The sequence below is a fragment of the Rana temporaria genome, chromosome 4 (genome assembly GCF_905171775.1).
Source record: "Rana temporaria chromosome 4, aRanTem1.1, whole genome shotgun sequence".
Taxonomy (NCBI): Eukaryota; Metazoa; Chordata; class Amphibia; order Anura; family Ranidae; genus Rana; species Rana temporaria.
Window position 1 is genome coordinate 109,713,934 of NC_053492.1, and position 23,648 is coordinate 109,737,581.

The window sequence follows — 23,648 nt, forward strand, 5'->3', positions numbered from 1 at the left end:
CAACTGTTCGCCATTTCTTACAGAGCTTTATAGCAAAGCAAATAAAAAAATCAGGAGCAGTGACCCCCCCCCCCATCCCTTTTTGCATATAATTCAGCCTAGAGCAGGGATATGCAATTAGCAGACCTCCAGCTGTTGCAGAACTACAAGTCCCATGAGGCATAGCAAGACTCTGACAGCCACAAGCATGACACCCAGAGGCAGAGGCATGATGGGAATTGTATTTTTGCAACATTTGGAGGTCCGCTAATTGCATATCCCTGGCCTAGAGTTAAAGGGGTTGTAAACTCTCTGCGTTTTTCGCCTTAATGCCTTCTATGCATTAAGGTGAAAAACCTTCTTTACTGCAGTAGCACCCCCCGACCCCACTTAAACTTACCTGAGCCCCGTAATTCCCGCAACGGCAACGAGCACACATATTCCAGCCGGTATCGTGTGTCCCGATTGGATAGATTGATAGGAATGCAGCTATTGGCTCCCGCTGCTATCAATCTAATCCAATGATGTGGGCACCGGGGGGCGGAGTCGAGTTCTGCTGACCATGTCAACAGACGCAGCAGCAGGACACGGTAGCAAACCTGCATGGGTGTCCATAGCACTTCTCTGACAGGACACTTGAGAAGGGGAGGAGTGTTGCAGAGGGACCTCAGAAGAGGTTCAGGGCCACTCTGTGCAAAACCAACTGCACAGCGGAGGTAAGTATGACATGTTTGTGTTCGTTTTTTTTAAAACACGAACCATTAAAAAGACAGTGGGGGTAATTTAATAGAACTGGAGAGTACAAAATCTGTGGCAGCTCTGCATAGAAACCAATCAGATTCCATGTTTTTTTTTGTTTTGTTTTGTTTTTTGTCAAAGCTTAATTGAACAAGCCGACGTTAAAAGCCGATTGGCTACCATGCACAGCTGCACCAGATTTTGCACGCTTTAGTTTTGGTAAATCAACCCCACGGTGTCTAAAAGAAAACACATCACATCCACTTTATTAAACCCATAGTGCTCTGGGAATCCAATGCCATGCATTAAATATTTACTTAAAACAATATATTAAGGTTTGTACATGGGCCAGCCATAGTTGCTCATTACATAGTTAGGCTTTGCTTAATGTTGACCTTTTGCCTCACTGATAAATCTGAATAAAAACAGTAGACTCTGATGCCGCGTACACACCATCACTTTATGTGATGAAAAAAAACGACGTTTTTAAAAACGTCACTTTAAATGACCGTGTGTGGGGGAAAACATTGTTTTATGTCTTGTAAAAAACGAAAAAAAAAAATTTAAGCATGCTTCAATTTTATGTGTCGTTTTTCAAAACGTCGTTTTTTACTTCACAGAAATTGACCGTGTGTAGCAAAAAACGACGTTTAAAACGACGTTTTTACACCCGCGCATGCCCAGAAGCTAGTTATGAAGCGAGCTTCAATGGAAAAACGTGGTGAACGTAACCTCGCTTTGCTAGAGCATTGTGAAAAAACGATGGTGTGTAGGCAACTTCGTCTTTGAAAATTGAAGTTTCAAAAACTTTGTTTTTTACTTCACAGAAAATGTCGTTTTTTTTCATCACATAAAGTGATAGTGTGAAAAATCAACAATGCAAATGTTAACAAAAGAGCACTTTATCTTTGCCTGCAAGCAACATAATAAATTCAAGGAATATAAAGTTGTTAACCTTTAAGGAAAGTGGTACTTTTTTACTTAGTAACATACAGTAAGATCTGATAATGATGAACCCTATTACAATGCTATTTAAAGAGGAAGTAAACCCTTTGCAAACAAAAAAAACACCCTGCAAAACAGACATAATGAGCTAGTATGCATAGTATACCAGCTCATTATAAATTACTTACCTGAGATCGAAGCCCCCGCAGCTGTTCTTGTTCCCCTCCTCAGTCGCCGCTATCTCTCCCGGAGTGACTTCCGGGTATCGCAGGAGCCGCCAGTCACGGCACGATCGCCTTAAGAAATGGCACAAGTGCATTTAAAAAACAAAGAGCACTTGGAAATGCAGTTGCTGAAGAGCTCAGGGGAAGATTTGAAATAAGGGGAAGCTCTGCTGATTTTATAATCCAATCATGTGCAAGAAAAAATGCATTTTTTGTCCCCCTCAGATCTACAGCGACTGCCCTTTCAAGTGCACTTTCAGTGCAAAGTGGATTTGCCTTTAGTAAATAAACCCCCCTGATATGCTAGCAGTGACCAGTTTCTTGGTACTTCCTGTAGCAAATCCCTTGTCATGGCAATTATTTAGTGAGACAATCCATCAAAGTCATAGACCAATAGGAACAGGAGAGGTTAACCAAGACAACATAAAGTGCCTGCTCGTATCCTTCTTTACCTCCCTGATAGACACTGTGAAATCACTGAGTAACCATCAAGGGTAACAAGCACCCTATGTTGTATGCTACCAAACTGTTATTCTTAAATGTGACAATGTGAAAAAAAGGCCCAATTTTTTTCTCAGGAGTTGTGACCCTCCGCTTTCACACATCTATTGGTGAAATCTGTTGGTATGATTTATTCAGATAAAGGTTTTAAAATGTATATCTGCACAGTGCTGATAAAACATGACCACCATGTTCTATAGCATGGGTGCTCAACCTGTGGTTCTCCAGCTGTTGCAAAACTACAATTCCCATAATGCCTCAGCCTTTGGGAGACATGCTTGTACCTGTCAGCGGCTTGCAATGCCTCATGGGAATTGTAGTTCCGCAACAGCTGGAGAGCCACAGGTTGAGCACCCATGTAGGATTGTTGTCAGTGTTAGTTAAACTCTTTTGTATCACTAAAGCATTGAACAGAAGCATATGAGGATTTTCATTTAATGGGAATTGTATTTGCGTTTAAACTGCAGAACCCATTCAGCTGTCAGAGATGGTAGGATTACCTCCTGGCTCAGTCTTTCTTCTCGAGCTCTGGAGGTATTTAACTCCTGCTCTCGGAGTTGTAAAAGCGTATTGAGTGTCTCAGTATGGGCTTCCCACTCTGCCTTCTTATGATCCAACATGATGTCAATCTGTTTCATCAGTTCTTGCAACTCTGCTTCACAGGAACTGTAAAGTGTTCTGACACAAGGGAAGAAAAACAATGATGTGTGGCACACGAGAGTGGACATAAACACAGCACAAGATTACAGCAACATTATTAGTAGAAACAACCAACGCCAGTCTAATATGAGAAAAGACATGTCCAGGACACACAGTTACTCATTAGCATGGATTATCAAAAATGTTGTAAAACAAGACCAAAAGTTTAGTGTCTACAGCAGGCATTGGCAACCTACAGTACAAGATGCCTTTTTAACTGGTTGCCATAGCCTGTAATTTACAGCTCACCTCCCCGACTTTACTGACAGTGTAGCACACACTAGCAGGTAGGAGCAAGGTGTGGCTATCATATCTGAGGATATGGCTTGTGGCTGATCTGGGGTGTGAAGGTGCAGAGTTTAGGGCTGATTGGAGGTGTGAGGGTGCAGAGTTTTAGGGCTGATCTGAGGTGTGAAGGTGCAGGAATTGGGGTGATCTGAGGTGTGAAGGTGCAGGAATTGGGGTGATCTGAGGTGTGAAGGTGCAAGAATTGGGGCTGATCTAGGGTGTGAAGGTGCAAGAATTGGGGCTGATCTAGGGTGTGAAGGTGCAAGAATTGGGGTGATCTGAGGTGTGAAGGTGCAAGAATTGGGGCTGGTGTGAAGGTGCAGGAATTGGGGCTGATCTGGGGTGTGAAGGTGCAAGAATTGGGGCTGATCTGAGGTGTGAAGGTGCAAGAATTGGGGTGATCGGAGGTGTAAAGGTGCAGGAATTGGGGTGATCGGAGGTGTGAAGGTGCAGGAATTGGGGCTGATCTGGGGTGTGAAGGTGCAAGAATTGGGGCTGATCTGGGTTGTGAACAGGGCTGTGGAGTCGGAGTCTGAGTCGGAGTCGGGGGAAATTTTGGGTACCTGGAGTCGGAGTCGGCAAACAATGCACCGACTCCGACTCCTACTAAATTTAGATTGGAATAAAAAAAAAAAAAGCAAGTTTAAATGTCCCAATTCACAAAAAGTTATAATTAATGACTTCTCTACTGTAAGAATAAAGACCAATGCATGCAGTGCCTCACGTAACCGCAAAACGAACACGTTAAGTGACCGTGAAGAAGCATGCTTTTCATGTGCTTCACTATATGGCACGCAACGCACAATTAGGAGCTGCAATACTTATACTTTCCATAGTGTTGTGTTCTGCTTTTACAGGGAACGCATGTTAGAGAACCAGTAAGTGTCCAAATAAAAAAATTCCAACAGGAGTTTTATAAAGCACTAAAAGAAGTTGAAAAGTATGATCGCTCATCAAAACTTACTGTTGAAGAAGCCATCCTTGTTTATCCAGAGATCGTTAGTGATGTGGCCAGAATAGTTACTGCAATGCCACCCACCCAAGTCAGTGTCGAAAGATTATTTTCAGCCCTAAAAATAATAAAGTCTGACCTAAGAGCCTCTATGAAAGAGGCAATTCTCTTCCTTAGAACTCCACATTGAATTGATTTGCATTTGCCAAGCCTATAACTACATTTCAAGATTAATATAAACCATTTCTAGGTTTTACAGATTTTGTTTTTGGTTCATTATAGATAAGCTTTGTTTTTGTTCTAAAACAACCAAATAATGTGGTTTGTATTTTTGAACTGGTAAAGATCCTGTTCCTGATGTTTATGCCTGCTGCTACTATCCAGCCACTTGATTGTTTTCATTGTGTTTGTCTTTTGCTTAAACTGTGCAATACAGTAGACTGTTGGCTTCCCAGCCAGTAGTCCTGTGGTAGGTTGCGTTTCTTTCCCTCAAGGAATGTATAAAATACATTTGCATATTAATACAGAGGAGTCGGAGAGTCGGAGTCGGAAGTACATAAAACTGAGGAGTCGGAACATTTATCTACCGACTCCACAGCCCTGGTTGTGAAGGTGCAAGAATTGGGGCTGATCTGGGGTGTGAAGGTGCAAGAATTGGGGCTGATCTGGGTTGTGAAGGTGCAAGAATTGGGGTGATCGGAGGTGTGAAGGTGCAGGAATTGGGGCTGATCTGGGGTGTGAAGGTGCAGGAATTGGGGTGATCTGAGGTGTGAAGGTGCAAGAATTGGGGCTGATCTGGGGTGTGAAGGTGCAAGAATTGGGGCTGATCTGAGGTGTGAAGGTGCAGGAATTGGGGCTGATCTGGGGTGTGAAGGTGCAGGAATTGGGGCTGATCTGGGGTGTGAAGGTGCAGGAATTGGGGTGATCTGAGGTGTGAAGGTGCAGGAATTAGAGCCAATATGGGGTGTGAAGGTGCAGGAATTGAGCAATCTGAGATGTTAAGGAGCAGAAACTCAGTCTGATAGGAGGTCTGAATATACATACATTAATATACAGCTACAATGCTCCATTGTTCACTGGCACTGTCCTGGTCTACAGTATAGATATTTAACCACCAACACTAAAAACGCTACAAATCAGACTTGCTGGGCTGATGTTGAAAAAAAGCCAACACTTTTATGGAATGGGGTAAGAAAAACACAGAAGGTAAAATTCAGGCATTTTGGGAAAAAGTGCAAACTTTGTTTGAAACTGACAAAATTAGACAAAGGCAGGATCTAAAAAACAATACAGGGATTCTATGAAGGGAACAAGCCACTTTGCGTAACTTGCGTACTCACCTCCACGCCAGCGATGCTGTGTCCATGAGTACCCTTCACCTCCGAAACATCTCCAAAATACGCCCCTTTCTAACCATCAAGGCCACTAAGTAACTTATTCACTCCCTTGTTATCTCTTGCCTTGACTATTTTAACTCCCTCTTCATTGGCTTACCTCCTCGAAAGCTACCCCCTCTTTAGTTTATCATGAATGCCGCTGCCAGACTCATCCACCTTACCAACCATTCAGTGTCCGCCACTCCTCTCTGCCAATCCATCCACTGGCTTCCCATTGCCCAACAAATAAAATGCAAAACACTAACAATAACATACAAAGCCATTCACAATTCTGCCCCACACTACATCACTAATGTTATCTCCAAATATCAACCAAACCATCCTCTCCGCTCCTCCCAAGACCTTCTGCTCTATAGCTCCCTTGTCTCCAGGACTTGTCCAGAGCCTCTCCCATCCTCCTGAACTCACTAACCCAATCTGTCTGGCTATCTCCTACTCTGCCAACTTTAAGGCGATCCCCGAAAACTCCGCCACTTCCGGGTATGGGCTGCGGGACTGGGCGTTCTTGATTGACAGTCTTCCGACAGGTCTTCCGAAAGGCTTCCGACGGTCGCATCCATCGCGTCACGATTTTCCGAAAGTAGCCGAACGTCGGTGTGCAGGCGCAGTATAGAGCCGCACCGACGTTCGGCTTCTTTCGGCTACTCGTGACGCGATGGATGCGACCGTCGGAAGCCTGTCGGAAGACTGTCAATCAAGAACTAACGCCCAGTCCCGAAGACCCATACCCGGAAGTAGCGGAGAAGATCGCCCTCTACAACGGTAAGTAATGCTCGGATTTTAAAACAAATAGCCGATTCCCCTAGACTAAATGAGCAGGAATCTAAGGGTATCTAAGGTTAAAAAAAAAAAATATGGGAGAACCCCCTCTTTAATAAACCTGCATGTTTACAAAAAAAAATGTTTTTTAAGTAAATTACATTTTAAAGACTCAAAAGGTTTCAGGTCTATTGTGCAAATCAACAAAATACATTCCAGATGCATCAAGTTACAGTTCATTCTCTGTAGAAAGCAACCACAGCCAGAGTGGAAAATCCTGTCCCTCCTCAGTCTGTTGCAGAATAAGGCCCTTTGTATGGAAGCAGGGGTCTCACTACAAAGGTCTGCAATAAACAATGCTGAATGGTGAGCTCTAGTTCTGACTAAGCAAGTGTGTTGGACATTTGCAGAGAGGCCACTGCTTCCACCTCTCTGCACTTTTAATACTCACCCTGTCTTTCCTTTTTTTTGGATTCCTTCCAACAAAGCTTCCATTATGGAGCGATAACGTTCCAGAACCAATACCCATAAACCTGGAAGAAGACAAGAATACTGTGATATAACCACATAGGACACTTGGGATTTTGCTATAGCGTAACATGCCAAGGATGATTGAGATGACACACACAACAAGGTAGCCACAACAAACTTTGTAATCTATGAAGTAATCAACTTAAAACTGGACGCACACATTTTAAACTTGCCTGCTCTGTTGCAGTGGATTTGCACAGAGCAGCCCAGATCCTCCTCTTCTCTGATCCCTCACCGGCTCTCCTGGCCCCTCCCTCCTGCCGAGTACTCCCACAGCAAGCAGCTTGCTTTGGGGGGGACCAGAGCCGAGCCACTGCTCGGTGCATCTATGCAGACACAGAGCCACGGCTCGGCCCTGCCCGATTTCACTCTTCATTGGCTCACTGACTTTGAATGACAGCCATGGCGCCCGCTGCTGTGTCTCAGCCAATGAGGAGGAAGAGTCCCTGAACTTTGTGGCCATCATGCAACATCACTGGATGGAGAGGGAGCTAAGGTAAGTATTAGGGGTGCTGCTGCACACAGTTTTTTTATCTTCATGCATAGAATGCATAAAGATAAAAAACCGTATGCCTTTAGAACCACTTTAATTTTATAATTTCCATATTAATTTTAGTAATTTTGTTTACATTTTCTGCAAGGCCCTGAGTTCAACCCTTTTATTGAAATGATCACCATAGAACGATTAAAGCATTTTACCTGCAAACATATTGCACAATTTATAATCAATCAGGTTAAGCCAACAGTATCAGCAAAGGCTGAAAAGCCCTTTCATCAGCCCCTGGGATGCTGCAGTGACCTCTCGCTGTAGAAGGGGGGCCCCCTTGGTCTCTCCCGGAAAAACCTCTGGTGATCAGCGGTGGGAAGCAGAGGGTGAGTGGATGCTCCAGTCTACCTGCGGCAGCGGTGCAGGAGCTGTAATGTGGGAGGTGCCGTGTTGCCCTCGGGTATCCTCAGGATCCACTCCCAGTCTCAGGGTCAGATCTCCACTGGCATGGTCTCCAGCTGGCAGGTAAATATGCAGAGGTGCGCTCTCTCCAACTCCCTCAGTGCCAAAAGGAGGAACTTTCCAGAGAAGTTGAATAGAAATCATCTCTCCACTCCTCCTGCACAGTGTCTTTTGGAATCTATAGTGTACGTTGTCTATTTATCCTATTATATGGCTGCCATCTCAAACTACAACTCTCAGGATTGAGGATTCTCAGCGCTCTGCATAGAAGTCTTTGTGCTTGCTTGGCTTTAGCTCTCCTCCTGCTGTCTAAAGGAGAATGGTGCAGCATAACAGAAGTATATCCATAGAGGGAGAGAAGAATAAAAGCCCAGCACCTGACCAAAGAAACATAATTATGTACTGTAGCATGTTATCACCATAAGTAAGAAAGGATTAGTAGTGTCTCTACTATAAATGTGCAGATCTACAGGAGATCATTTGTACAGCGCACCTTTTTGTGTAAGACCTCTTTCAGCTGCAGACTAACCTTGAATTGGCTGTTCATGTCCCCAGGTTAAGATCTGTGATGATCAACAGAGGGGGTCGTAGCATCAGAAGCTAAATGAAAGCAATGGGTCTGCACCAGTACCCCATGAATAAAGACAACCTACGGGACAGGGGATACCTGACTGCAGCATGCACAGCAGGGACATTTAAAGTGTATCTCTAGGTGAGACTTTTTCCTTTCTCAATTTTAGATTGAGTGGCAAAGGGTTAGACCAGCTATCAAGTTTGTATTTCTGTCTCCACTGGGAGATTCACCACTTTATTTGTACTGCCACCACTTTCATCAGAAAAAAGGGAGGGGGATATCCCAAAAAATTCCATTTGCTCCAAAACAAAAGATGAGGGAAAATCTTCCATTGGAGTCACTTGTCCCCAGAACAGCCTATGTGGAGAATTCCTCTCACTTTGGGGGATTTTTTCTGTCTCTAGGATAGGAAGTAAAGGAAACATTTTCCAATGCAAGACAAATTGCAAAAAATAAAAAAAAAATTGTCATGCCGCGTACACACGATCGGTCCAACCGATGAGAACGGTCTGATGGACCGTTTTCATCGGACCAAACCGATCGTGTGTGGGCGCCATCGGTTATTTATCCATAGGTTAAGAAAAAGCAATCTTGTTTTAAATTTAACCGATGGATACCTAACCGATAGAAAAAAAACGATTGTTTGTAGGCACGTCCATCGGTTAAAAATCCACGCATGCTCAGAATCAGTCAACGCATGCTTGGAAGCATTAAACTTCGTTTTTTTTCAGCACGTCGTTGTGTTTTATGTCACCGCGTTCTGACACGATCGTTTTTTTAACCGATGGTGTGTAGGCACAACTGACCATCAGTCAGCTTCATTGGATAACCGATGAAAACGGTCCATCAGACCGTTCGGTCAAACCGATGAGATCGTGTGTACGCGGCATCAGGGGTTTAAACCCATACCTAATCTATCAATATCTGTTTTGACTATACATACTGTTTATGTTTAATCTCATTACTGATCAGTTTTGAAAACCAGGGCCAAGTGTGTAAAGCAGGAGCTCTCTCTGGAAATCTGGTTTGGTAGGAGACTGAAAATAATACTCCTGGCACGTGAATGCAATATGACACGGATCTACAGGAATGAAGCTGGTGGTGATCACCATGTGACACATACCCAACAAACCGTGATCAAATCCCCAAGCAGCCCCCCAATCCCCTCCGCCAAGGTAGTGAGCTCATTCTACAACGGTTTGAAATATTTGTGCTCTCATTACATGAGGCCCAGTAGACATTGTTGCAGTATGCACAAATGAAGTCAGACAAGCTTTCTAATGTTAGGATCAGCCACTCACATCACCAGTTGGTGAACCAGCCTAACCAATCACAGTGTAGTGTTAACTATAGCAGGGCTCGATAAATCCCAGTAGCCAGGGCGACTAGAAATAGCATCCTGGCGACGTGGCTTGGAAGGTGGCTTGAAGTCCCCAGCTCTTGCTTGTGTGAGCTGGCGCCATCTGGTGGTGGCGTTGGTATTACAAGTTAAGCATTACAAGTTAAACAGCAATTCTAATGTCATTTTTCACTGCCATCTTCTTGCCTCTAATTAGAACCCCCAAACATTATATATATTTTTTATCCTAACACCCTAGAGAATAAAATGGCGATCGTTCCAATACTTTCTGTCATGCTGTATTTGCGCAGCGGTCTTACAAGCGCACTTTTTTGGGAAAAAATTACACTTTTTTTAATTAAAAAACAAGACAACAGTAAAGTTATCCCCATTTTTTTTAATATTGTGAAAGATAATGTTACGCCAAGTAAATTCATACCCAACATGTCACGCTTCAAAATTGCGTCCGCTCGTGGAATGCCAACAAACTTTTACCCTTTAAAATCTTCATAGGCGACATTTAAAAAAATCTACAGGTTGCATGTTTTGAGTTACAGAGAAGGTCTAGGGCTAGAATTATTGCTCTCGCTCTACCAATCGTGGCGATACCTCACATGTGTGGTTTGAACACCGTTTACATATGCGGGGCGCTGCTCACGTATGTGTTCGCTCGTCGGGACGGGGCGCGTTTTCTGGCTCCTAACTTTTTTAGCTGGCTCCTAGATTCCAAGCAAATTTGTCAAACCCTGAACTATAGGCACTTTCTTTTCTTTGCGTATATGGACAGCGTAAGGGAGGGTTATAACCCCTGTAACATTTATTTTTGCCATCTTTATTCCATTGGGGAGATTTACCTCCACTTCCTGTTCCATAGCTAAACAGGAAGTAAGAGGAAATCCCTGCAGCAAATTAGGGGAATCTCTTGGGGAACCCCAGGTCACCAGAACTAGTGTCCTCATTGGAAGATTTCCCCTCTGCTACTTTTCTGGGGACAACCCGAAAGTTGGTCTTTTCTTGAGAGGGTGAATCTCCCTAACAGGGGGTGAACAGACAGCAATAAAAACTGACAGGTGTTATAATCCATTTCCCCTCTATGCAAAACTAAAAAAAAAGTTTTACCTTTAAAGCTGAATTCCAGGTATGGATTTTATAGCGTAGTTACAGGTCCAGCTTGGATCAATGTAAGTATGCATATGCCATAACTGTAGGTGAACATTGGAAGTGCAGAATTACTGTAGTAGTCACTTCCTGGTCCTGTGCCAAGGGGCAACCCTTCTTCAGGGTGAAAACAGGGGCTTGTTTGTTTGATACTGCTGCCATTAACAGTACGCTTTGCATTTTTCTCAATAAAAGAAAGTGTCCTCTGATTGGATAAGATGGAGAAGTGGGGCAGTGGCATCACAATCGCCACCTCCTCCATTCAGAGAATGCTTTGCATTCATTAAGAAAGATGCAAGGCATTCTGTGTATAGTGCCTGAAATGTAGGACGTGGAACAGTGGTCACTAACCACTATGCTGACCAGGCCTTTTCTAGCTTAAATTAGGATTTCTCACTAGAAAATTACTTAGAACTCCCAAACATTATATATATATATTAGCAGAGACCCTAGAGAATAAAATGGCGATTGTTGCAATATTTTAGCACACTCCTCTATTTGTGCAGCAGTCTTTTAAACCATTTTTTTGGGGGGGAATACACTTTATGAAAAAAAATAAAGTTTGCCCAATTTTTCTGTATAATGTGAAAAAATATGTTACGCCAAGTAAATAACATGTCATGCTTCAAAATTAGTTCAGGGCTTACAGACGGCTCTGAAAAACTCGGAAACAACCGGGAAGCGGCTGAGATTACTTTTACCAGATGCCGAATCACTCACAGAATAAAAAGATACCGGGGTTTTGGCAGCTAGCTGCTACCATAACAACGATATTTAACGTCAAAGTCATGACGTATACAACACTGTGGGCGGTTGGCAAGTGGCTATTGTAGTGGTGATTCTCTGCTTTCATGGGGATTGGCTAGGTATTGAATATGCATATGGTACTTACAATGTTCTGAGTAGGACCAATGTTACCATGCAATTACATCCATACCTAAAGTTATTCTTTAACCCCTTGAACCGACCGCGCACATACAGTGGGTACGTAAAATATTCAGACCCCCCTTAAATTTTTCACTCTTTGTTATATTGCAGCCATTTTCTAAAATCATTTAAGTTCATTTGTTTCCTCATTAATGTACACACAGCACCCCATATTGACAGAAAAACACAGAATTGTTGACATGTTTGCAGGTTTATTAAAAAAGAAAAACTGAAATATCACCTGGTCCTAAGTATTCAGCACCTTTGATGTGACACTCATATATTTAACTCAGGCGCTGTCCATTTCTTCTGATCATCTGATCATCCTTGAGATTAGGGTTGTCCCAATACCACTTTTTTAAGACCGAGTACAAGTACCGATACTTTTTTTCCCCCAAGTACTCGCCGATACCAATTACTTTTTTTTTGGGGGGGGGGGGGGCTTTGGTGAGATATCAGGGGTCATAACAGACCCCTGACATCTCACCTTTGAGACAGAGAAAGGGACTAGGGACATGAATGGACATCCATTCATAAACTGAAGAATCTTAAACACAGTTTACGATGCTCAGTCATATGAATGGACAGAGTCAGTGATCACTGACTCTGTTCATTCAGAAAAGGTAGGAGACGGGTTTAACAGCTCCTACCGCCACTCTCCATCCTGACAGATGGGGCGGGGCAGGACATGGAGGGGGACACGGAGCATGGAGAGGGGAGAGCAGAACAGAGGACAGCAGCGGCACGGAGGGGGAGAGCAGAGCGGCAGCGGCACGGAGGGGGAGAGCAGAGCGGCAGCGGCATGGAGGGGGAGAGCAGAACGGCAGCGGCACGGAGGGGGAGAGCAGAACGGCAGCGGCACGGAGGGGGAACACAGAGCATGGAGGGGGAGAGCAGAACGGATGGGGGAACTGGAGGAGGATACAGGGAAAGTAAGGTATCGGTAAAGTATCGGAGCATTTTCCCTGAGTACAAGTACTCTGGGAAATGCTTGGTATCCGTGCCGATACTAGTATCGGTATCGGGACGACCCTACTTGAGATGGTTCTACACCTTCATTTGAGTCCAGCTGTGTTTGATTATACTGATTGGACTTGATTAGGAAAGCCACACACCTGTCTATATAAGACCTTACAGCTCTCAGAGCAAATGAGAATCATGAGGTCAAAGGAACTGCCTGAAGAGCTCAGAGACAGAATTGTGGCAAGGCACAGATCTGGCCAAGGTTAAAAAAAAAAATTCTGCTGCACTTAAGGGGAGAAGAGCACAGTGGCGTCCATAATCCTTAAATGGAAGACGTTTGGGACGACCATAACCCTTCCAAGAGCTGGCCGTCTGGCCAAACTGAGCTATCTTGGTGAGAGAGGTCAAGACGAACCCAAAGATCACTGTGGCTGAGCTCCAGAGATGCAGTCAGGAGATGGGAGAAAGTTGTAGAAAGTCAACCATCACTGCAGCCCTCCACCAGTCGGGGCTTTATGGCAGAGTGACACGACGGAAGCGTCTCCTCAGTGCAAGACACATGAAAGCTTGCATGGAGTTTGCTAAAAAAATAAATAAAATAAAAAACCCTGAAGGACTCCAAGATGGTGAGAAATAAGATTTTCTGGTCTAACGAGACCAAGATAGAACTTTTTGCCCTTAAAGCGGGAGTTCACCCATTTATAAAATGTTTCCCCTTTTCCCCTTAGATTCCTGCTCGTTTTTACTAGGGGAATCGGCTATTTGTATTAAAATATGAGCATTACTTACCCGTTTTCGAGATGCATCTTCTTCCGTCGCTTCCGGGTATGGGTCTTCGGGAGCGGGCGTTCCTTCTTGATTGACAGTCTTCCGAGAGGCTTCCGACGGTCGCATCCATCGCGTCACTCGTAGCCGAAAGAAGCCGAACGTCGGTGCGGCTCTATACTGCGCCTGCGCACCGACGTTCGGCTTCTTTCGGAAAATTGTGACGCGATGGATGCGACCGTCGGAAGCCTCTCGGAAGACTGTCAATCAAGAAGGAACGCCCATTCCCGCAGCCCATACCCGTAAGCGACGAAGAGGATGCATCTCGTAAACGGGTAAGTAATGCTCATATTTTAAAACAAATAGCCGATTCCCCTAGTAAAAACGAGCAGGAATCTAAGGGGAAAAAGTGCCCTCTAAGGGTGAACCACCGCTTTAATTCTAAGTGGTATGTGTGAAGAAAACCAGGCACGGCTGATCACCTGTCCAATACAGTCCCAACAGTGAAGCATGGTGGTGGCAGCATCATACTGTGGGGTGTTTTTCAGCTGCAGGGACAGGATGACTGGTTGCAATCGAGGGAAAGATGAATGCGGCCAAGTACAGTGATATCCTGGACGAAAACCGTCTCCAGAATGCTCATGGACCGCAGACTGGGCCAAAGGTTTAACTTCCAACAAGACAATGACCCCAAGCACACAGCTAAAATAACAAAGGAGTGGCTTCACAACAACTCCGTGACTGTTCTTGAATGGCGCAGCGAGAGCCCTGAATGGCCAATTGAGCATCTCTGGAGAGACCTAAAAATGGCTGTCCACCAACATTTGTTGCATCTTTCCAAAAAAGACTCATGGCTGTATTAGATCAAAAGGGGCTTCTACTAAATACTGAGCAAAGGGTATGAATACTTAGGACCATGTGATATTTCAGTTTTTCTTTTTTAATAAATCTGCAATGTCAACAATAACCGACGTTAGACCTACCGGTAACGGTATTTCTATGAACCTTCCAGGACGGCACCCGAGAGATGATGGCTCCTCCTGCAGGAAACACAATCACATGACAGTTTAAAAGGCCCCGCCCTTCCCCTTGCTCCTCAGTATGCAATAGAGTAATCCTGAACTGGTTCACAAGGGACGTAGTCCTTATCGGTACTTACCTTTTTTCCCTTTCCCCATAGGGTGGGAAGTAGGCCTGCCGTCCTGGAAGGTTCATAGAAATACCGTTACCGGTAGGTCTAACGTCGGTTTTCTCTTACCACCTTCCAGGACGGCACCCGAGAGGATAATTGAGTAATAAACACAGGCCTACCTTCAGGGTGGGACCACAGCTTGTAGCACCTTTCGACCAAAGGCTAAGTCTTGCTGTAACAACATTTCCACAAGATAGTGCTTCAGGAATGTATGACGGCTGGACCAGGTGGCCGCACTGCGGATTTGTTCCCAGGAGGCCCCTGCTTTCTCAGCCCAGGAAGTTGCTATGGCTCTGGTAGAGTGAGCCTTGATCTTTTTGGGAGCTGTTGCTCCAGTACATACATAGGCTTTGGATATTGCTTCTCTAATCCATCTTGAGACTGAGGCTTTTGATGCCTGCAGTCCCTTCCTGGGCCCAGCGTGTAGAACTAGTAGGTAGTTAGATCTTCTAAAACTCTTAGTTCTCTCTAAATAAATGAGAAGACACCTTCTCACGTCTAACAAATGAAATTTCTTTTCTTTTTCGTTCTTTGGTTCAGAACAGAAGGACGGCAATATTATGTCTTGCGTCCTATGAAATAGGGATGCCACCTTAGGCAGGTACAGGGGGTCTGCTCTGAGGGTGATCCTATCTGGCTGCACCCTCAGGAAGGGTTCTTTCATGGATAGCGCCTGCAAATCCCCTACCCTCCTGGCCGAAGTAATGGCTAACAAAAAAGTCAACTTTAAGGTTAGAAACTTAAGGGGAACCTCTTCCAGAGGTTCGAATGGGTGTATAGATAACACCTCTAACACCCTAGTTAAGTCCCAAGGTGGACAACTATATTTTTGGACTGGAGAAACTCTTTCTCTAGCTAACAAAAAACGTTTTATAAGGTCCTCTTTCGCCAATCTTTTATCAAGATAGACTGAGAGAGCCGTTATTTGTACCCGAAGGGTACTAACTTTTAATCCTAAATCTACCCCATCCTGGAGGAAGTCCAGGATAACCGGGATAGAAGTTGAAGCTACCTGTCTTTCCTTACGCCAGGAACAGAAGGTCTTCCATACTTTTTGGTAAATCTTTTGAGTTACTGGTTTTCTGCTCATGAGAAGGGTCTCTATGACCTTCTCTGAGCAGCCTTTGCGTTCTAGAATCTGGCGCTCACTAACCAGGCCGTTAGCTGGAAGAATTCCGGCTTTGGATGGAGTACTGGGCCCTGCCTGAGGAGATCTGCCCTGTACTGGAGCTTCAGAGGCTCCGCCATCGCCATGGCTCTTAGGTTTGCAAACCAAGTTCTTTTTGGCCACCATGGTGCTATCAGAAGAATCTGGCCTGGGGACCTGCTGAGTTTCTGAAGAACTCGCGGAATGAGCGCTACCGGCGGGAAGGCATAGGCCAGCCCGAAGCGCCAGGTCTGGGATAGCGCATCCAGACCTTCCGACTGTAGTTCCCAGGAAATCGAGAAATACCTTTCTACCTTCCTGTTTTGTCTGTTGGCAAACAAGTCTATTTCCGGTTCCCCGAAATACTGGACCAAGTGTTGAAAAACCTCTGGGTTCAGTTCCCATTCCTCCTCTCTCAACCTGTGACGGCTGAGGAAGTCTGCTTCTGTATTGCTCGTCCCCTTTATGTATATGGCCGAGATAGAGAGTACTCTTTCTTCTGCCCATATCAGAATTTCCTTGGAAAGTTCTAGTAGGGGACTGGACCTGGTCCCTCCCTGGTGACCTAGGTACGCTACTACTGTAGAGTTGTCTGAGCTTACTTGGACTTCTCTGCCTCTGATGTCTTCCTGGAAGGCTATTAAGGCTTCCCCCACTGCTCTGAGTTCTCTGTAGTTGGATGACCTGCGAGCTAGTGAGCTGTCCCATTGCCCCTGAGCTTTTTTCCCCTCCAGGTGGGCGCCCCACCCCCAGGAACTGGCATCCGTGGTAACCTTCACTGGGTTCCACTGAGCCCATGGTCGCCCTCCCCTCAGGTTTTTGGCAGATGTCCACCACTCCAGGGAGGACAGAACCTGGGGGGTGAGCAGTATCTTCTGATCTAAGGACTCTTTCTTTTTGTCCCATGAGGACAGGAAGAAGAAATGTAATGTCCTGGCATGAAGCTGAGCCCAAATTACCGCTGGGATGCTTGCTGACATCAGGCCTAAGACTCTCAGAACATCCCTTCTGGAGAGTCTGGGATTTTTGATAAGGTTCCCAACTGCTGAGGTTAGTTTTAAAACTTTTTCTTCTGGTAAGAAGAGTCTCTGCTGTCTGGTGTCCACTACGTATCCCAGGAAGGTCTTGACCTGTTCTGGTTTGAGGGAGGATTTTTCTTTGTTGATTATCCACCCTAGGCTCTCTAGGAGTGCCATTGCTTTGTTGGCATCCCGCGAGACTTGGGCGGCTGATTTTCCTGAAATCAGCAAGTCGTCTAAATAGGGTATAAGGGATATGCCCTGAAGGTGCAGGTATGCCACCGCTTCTGCTAGGATTTTTGTAAAAATCCTTGGGCTGGAGGTTAGCCCGAATGGTAGTGCTCTGAACTGCCAGTGGAAGGTTTCTCCTTCCACTACGACCGCAAACCTCAGATATACCTGGTGATGCACGTGGATTGGCACGTGAAGATAGGCATCTTTGAGATCTAGGGTCACCAAGAAGGCCTCCTTCATGAGGTTCTTTCTTACCGAATAAATACTTTCCATAGTAAACTTTTTGTATTCCAGAAACTTGTTCAGGTTTCTCAAGTTTACTATTAGACGGTATTTTCCGGAGGGTTTTCGCACTACGAAAATATGGGAATAAAATCCCTGGTACTGCTGAGCTTTTGGTACTGGTACCACCACTAGTTGTTTGGCTAACTCCTGTATGCCCTCCAAGAGGGCAGACCTTTTCAGGGTATCCCTGGGAAGGTGAGTAATGGTGATCATGGTGGGGGGTGTAGTCAGAAATTCTAGGCGATAGCCTTTTTGAATTATTTGGCAGATGTAATGACTGTTCGAAATTCTCTCCCATAGAGGGAGGAATTGAGATAGTCGACCCCCCACTCTGACTTCGTCGTCACTTGGACGGTTTGTCGCTGGGTTTTGGAGGAGGGAAAAGGAGGTTGTTCTTCCTGTTTCCTTTGCCAAAGTTCCAACGCCTAAAAGGTTCCTTTTTGGCTTTCTGTCTACCCTGCCCCTGGGGGCCTCGAAAAGTTTTCTTGAAACCTTCTTTTTTGGGTTTAACTGGGAATTTTTTACCTTTTTCTGATGACCTAGCAAGGACATCATCCAGGTCTTTCCCAAACAACAGGGAACCTTGGAAGGGGATGCCACAGAGTTTTCCCTTGGATGTAGCATCTCCCTCCCAGGCCTTGATCCAAACTGCCCTCCTAGTAGAGTTAATGAGGGCTGCTGTCTTGGCTGCTGCCCTTGCAGATTCCGTAGCTGCATCTGCTAGGTAGGCAATCGCCTTCCTTACCACTGTAAGTGACTCAACTACCTCCTCCGCCTCCGAATTCTGGGCGAGGTGGTCGGTGAGTGTCTCTACCCAAACATCTGTATTCCTAGCTACACATGCTGCTGCTAAGGCTGGGCTTAGTGCTGCCGCATTGGCCTCCCAGGCTTTTCTAAGGAGAGACTCTGCTCTACGGTCCATCACATCCTTGATGTTACCCGCATCCTCAAAAGGAGAGATCAGATAATTTAGTGACTTGCGACAAAGCCGCATCAAGTCTAGGAAGCTTAAAAAAGACTTCCTCATTTTCCTGGGAGAAGGGGAACCTTCTTTTCCAGGTTTTTTGTTTGATTATTCTCCTTTCAGGGTCTCTCCACTCCTGAAGGACTAACTCCTTGAGGGATTTGTGCAGGGGGAATACTTTAGATTGAGCGTCACTCAGGCCCCTATAAACTTTATCCTGTGCTGAGGTAGGTTTAGGGGTCTCAGGAATTTCCTCTGTGGCGTAGATTGCCTGGAGGAGACTCTCTAGATCTTCTACAGCAAAGAGGTGTTTTCTTGGACGTGTGTCTTCCTGAGACTGACTAATGGAGTCTCCATCTACCTCTCCTGAGCTGTGCCTAGACCTAGGTAGACTGACTACCTCACTTTCTTCACTGTCTGCTTCCCCCAGAGGGGGAATTTGTGAAGGTGTAAAGAAAACGCTTGGGCCCCTAGAAAAGGGGGTCTCCTGAGAGGAAGTGCCTTCCTTAGGGGTAAGTTCCTCCGTTTCAGTCTGTGCCGACTGCCCGGCTGCCTCCCGGAAGGCCTTAACTGTTGCTAACATTTCTGTTTGCATGGATGAGAGAAAACTCTTCATCATGGCAGCAGCCTCCTTTCCTGCCAGTATATTAATACATTTATAGCAGAAAGGTTTTGTGTAGGATTTGGGGAGCTTCTCTCTACAATTCCCACACTTTTTAGAGGAACTATGCCCTGTAGCGGAAGGAGACTGAACTGAGGCCTCCTGGGGTCCGCTGGGGGTTTCTGAAAGACATGAAATATACATTTAAATTGTCTTTTTTCCCCAAGACTGCTGGCTGTACTGGGGAGGGGAGGAAGTGGACGAGAAGGGACCAGATCCTGCTCCGGTCGTTCCCTAAAAGTTTGGGAACTCTCACCGCTTCCCCCCTCCCTTTCCAGGGGGATTGGTACTTACCGCCCCCGACCTGGATCTGCCAGCGGTCGTGTCGGTCTTTCCGTCCTCTTCCATGAGGAGGGTGACTCGGTCCTGGCTGTCGGTACTCCTGTACTGGTCACCGCAAGCCGACCCGTCCACCACCCACGCTTTCTCCACGCTCCATTGGGAACTTCCGGGTTACGCCGTCTGGAACCGCCCACTTCCTGTGATGCAGTTCCTGTCTCAGAACGAGGCCTGGAGCGCGGCGTTTTTGCGTCTGGAGACCCGGGAAACGGCGATTTGAATGGTGGTGGATTCAATAGCATACAGTGATGGCTCACCTCCCCGCAGCTCAGAGCACTGGTGCTTACATAGGGCGACCTGTGAGTTTGGACCGAAGTCTACAGGTAAGTTCAGCCCTCCCCGGCCTCCCTTAGACCTGTCTCACAGGGGTACCTTCGACCCTCCCCGGTCTCTAGGTTTCCATTAACAAAACAAACGTGTCGCTGTGTTGGAGAAACACAATCAATACTGAGGAGCAAGGGGAAGGGCGGGGCCTTTTAAACTGTCATGTGATTGTGTTTCCTGCAGGAGGAGCCATCATCTCTCGGGTGCCGTCCTGGAAGGTGGTAAGAGAAACTGTGTTTTTCTGTCAATATGGGGTGTTGTGTATACATTAACCTCTTCAGACCCGGACCATAGTAAAAAGACGGCCACAAGGTGGCTCTAAAAAGCCGGGAGGCCGTCTTTTTACGGGCTCGGGTCCTCCGGCCACTAGGGGGCGTCACCGAGATGCCGATGTGCGTGCCTGGCGGCCGCGATGTCCGCCAGGAACTTACGATCGGCAGTGACGTGGATCTCTGTGTGTAAACACACAGATCCATGTCCTGTCAGGGAGAGAGGAGACCGATGCTGTGTCCCTTGTACATAGGGACACAGATCGGTCACATCCCCCAGTCAGTCCCCTCCCCCCACAGTTAGAATCACTAGTAGGGAATACATTTAACCCCTTTCTTGCCCCTTAGCGTTAACCCCTTCCCTGCCAGTCACATTTATACAGTAATCAGTGCATATTTACAGCACTGTTCGCTGTATAAATGTGAATGGTCCCAAAAATGTGTCAAAATTGTCCGATGTGTCCGCCGTAATATCGCAGTCCTGACAAAATTTGCAGATCGCCGCCATTACAAGTAAAAAAATAAATAAAAAAATGTCAGAATTCTATCCCCTATACGCTATAACTTTTGCGCAAACCAATCACTATGCGCTTATTGCGATTTTTTTCCCCCAAAATATGTTGAAGAATACATATCGACCTAAACCAGTGTTTCTCAATTCCGGTCCTCAGGCCCCCCCAACAGGTCAGGTTTTCAGGATTTACCTCAGATGAAAAGGCTGTGGTGATTACTAAGGCAGTGAAACTGATCAAATCACCTGTGCAAAATAATGGCAATCCTGAAAACCTGACCTGTTGGGGGGGCCTGAGGACTGGAATTGAGAAACACTGACCTAAACTGAGAAAAAAAATGCTTTTTTTTTTTTTAAATTGTGATATTTATTATAGCAAAAAGTAAAATATATTGTGTTTTTTTTCTAAATTGACGCTCTTTTTTTGTTTATAGCGCAAAAAATAAAAACCATAGAAAGATCTATTTGTGGGAAAAAAAGGACGTCAATTTTGTTTGGGAACCACGTCGCAAAACAGCCGCGCAATTTTCATTTAAAGCGATGCCGTGCCAAAAGCTTAAATTTCGCCTGGGCAGGAAGGGGGTATATGTGCCCAGTAGGCAAGTGATTAATGAGGAAAAAAATTTACTTAAATGATTTTTGCAAACGGCTGCAATATAACAAAGAGTAAAAATTTAAGGGGGTCTGAATACTTTCCGTACCCACTATACATGCGGGCCTCACGGAAGTGGGCTTTTTCCATGGGGCCGCATTTATGTGTACCTCGCTTTGTGCTGGGAGTGCACCGCACAGCGCGCTCCCAGCACAGAGACTGGGGTCTTACAAGAGCCCTGGGTCTTGTACCAATGATCCGGGTCACCTGATCGTTATGATAGCCTCTGATTGGCTATCACAGTGATAAGTCACTGTGAGCCTGACCCTGGGTTGCCTTCCTTTTCTGAATGAAGAGAAAGATACATTGTATCATCTTCTTCTTCTTACAGCAGAGGAATAATAAACAAACCAATGTGTGTAGAAAAAAAAAAAATAAACATTAAAAATAAATAAATGAAAATAAACAAGGTGAAGGCTTCTAGGGTTATTTTTAGGGTCAGTGTCAATATATTGGCATCAGTGTCAGTATATTGGCATCAGTGTCGGTTAGAGTCAGTGGGCTAGATTCAGCATAGATTTACGCCGGCGTATCTATAGATACGCCGCGTAAATTCAAAGCTGCGCCGGCGTATCTTCTTTCTGTATTCAGAAAGCAAGATACGCCAAAATTAGCCTAAGATGCGACTGGCGTCTCTTACACCGTTGTATCTTAGGGTGCATATTTACGCTGGCCGCTAGGTGTCGTTTTCGGCGTAGAATATGCAAATGACCTAGATACGCCGATTCACAAATTGACGTACGCCCGGCGCTTTTTTTTTTTCGTTTACGTTAGGCTTTTTCGGCGTAAGGTTTCTCCTGCTATTATGAGGCGTACGCAATGTTATGTATGGACGTCGTTGCCACGTAGATTTTTGAATTTTTTACGTCGTTTGCGTAAGTCGTTCGCGAATAGGGCTGGACGTAATTTACGTTCACATCGCAACCAATGACGTCCTTGCGGTGTACTTTGGAGCAATGCACACTGGGAAATTCCACGGACGGCGCATGCGCCGTTCGGGAAAAACGTCAATCACGTCGGGTCACCAAGAATTAACATAAAACACGCCCCCTTATCCTCATTTGAATTACGCACGCTTCCGCCGGCCCCATTTACGCTTCGCCGCCGTAACTTAGAAGGCAAGTGCTTTGTGAATACAGCACTTGCCTCTCTAACTTACGGCGGCGTAACGTAAATACGATACGCTGCGCCGCCGTAACAATGCGCGCCCCTACCTGAATCTAGCCCAGTGTCTGCGTATCTTAGGCAAAATAAAAAAATATATATATACAAAAAACACCAAAGTATAATCCACCTGGATACACTAAGTTGTTGTGACAATATGTACAGTTTTACTAACACATGTCAAACTTGCAAAATTGAGCTTAGTTTTAAGATTTGTTTTACCCATAGTGAAGGAGTTAAAGCGAAGTTCCACCCAAAAATTGAACTTCCGCTTTTCGGAATCCTTCCCCCCTCTTGTGTCACATTTGGCCCCTTTCAGGGGGGGAGCAGATACCTGTATAATCCAGGGATTTGCTCTCACTCCCGGGCATAGATCGCCGCAGTATCCGGCCCTGTCCAGCCCCCGCTGTCTTCTGGGAGACACACAGGTCCCAGAAGACAGCAGGGACCAGTGCATGCGACTCGCGCATGCGCAGTAGTAAAGCCGCAAGGGCTCTCTCCTGTCATTGGCTCAGCTGATCAGCATGTGCCTACCATAATTGGCCGGGACCTGCTGATCAGCTTGTGCTGCAGCGAACAACAGCATAGTCTTCCGGGTCGCGCACGCACAAGCGAACCCGGAATTAAAGATGCATTTTACAAGTACGCGATTTTGCCAGTACTGCGGCGGGTCAGAAAGCGGTTAAAAAATCATGCAAAAAAGGATCTAGAGCTTCTTTTTGAATGACAAACGTGCATAGGGGAGGCAAGTCAAATGAATGGGCTAGCCCTATGCAACACGCAGAATTGTGTGAAAATCGCACAGCGGGAACACTCGTTCTCGCTACGCAATATGTGAAAGGGGTCCTACATGGGGTGCAACATGGTCACATTCCCCCAGCCCCCACACTTACCTAAGCTGCGGGTGTTCTGCTTACAGTGTCATGTTTTTTCTTTTAATCTGTGGCTCCACCAACATGGCCGTGCCATCCACAGGGATCTGTGAATGGAAAGACTCCAAGTCTCATCTACCACCACAGTGCAGTTCTCAATGGAGAACAAGTGCAGTGACACCATGCTGCTGGTGGTCCAGTGTTTACTTCCTCCCAGCCCTATAACACAAGCTCCATATACACCTGGGGCGGGAGAAATGCTCTGCAGAAGCATTGCACTCACCATCCACTAAGCAGGGCTGCACTGCTCTGCAGGCTTCAATGCAG

General features: G+C 45.7%; 1 protein-coding gene across 2 annotated transcripts in view; it reads right to left on the reverse strand.

Annotated features, from left to right (window-relative positions):
- The window catches only part of CEP63 (centrosomal protein 63), a 56,392-nt gene that overhangs the window by 32,538 nt on the left and 206 nt on the right, over window positions 1-23,648 (reverse strand). For both annotated transcript variants that reach the window (XM_040348740.1, XM_040348741.1), the window contains exons 2-3: window positions 6,934-7,015; window positions 2,888-3,065 (exon numbers count right to left, since the gene is read on the reverse strand). In XM_040348740.1, the coding sequence (XP_040204674.1) occupies window positions 2,888-3,065; window positions 6,934-6,977 (222 nt within the window). In that variant the 5' untranslated portion in view covers window positions 6,978-7,015. The remainder of the gene's footprint in view (window positions 1-2,887; window positions 3,066-6,933; window positions 7,016-23,648) is intronic.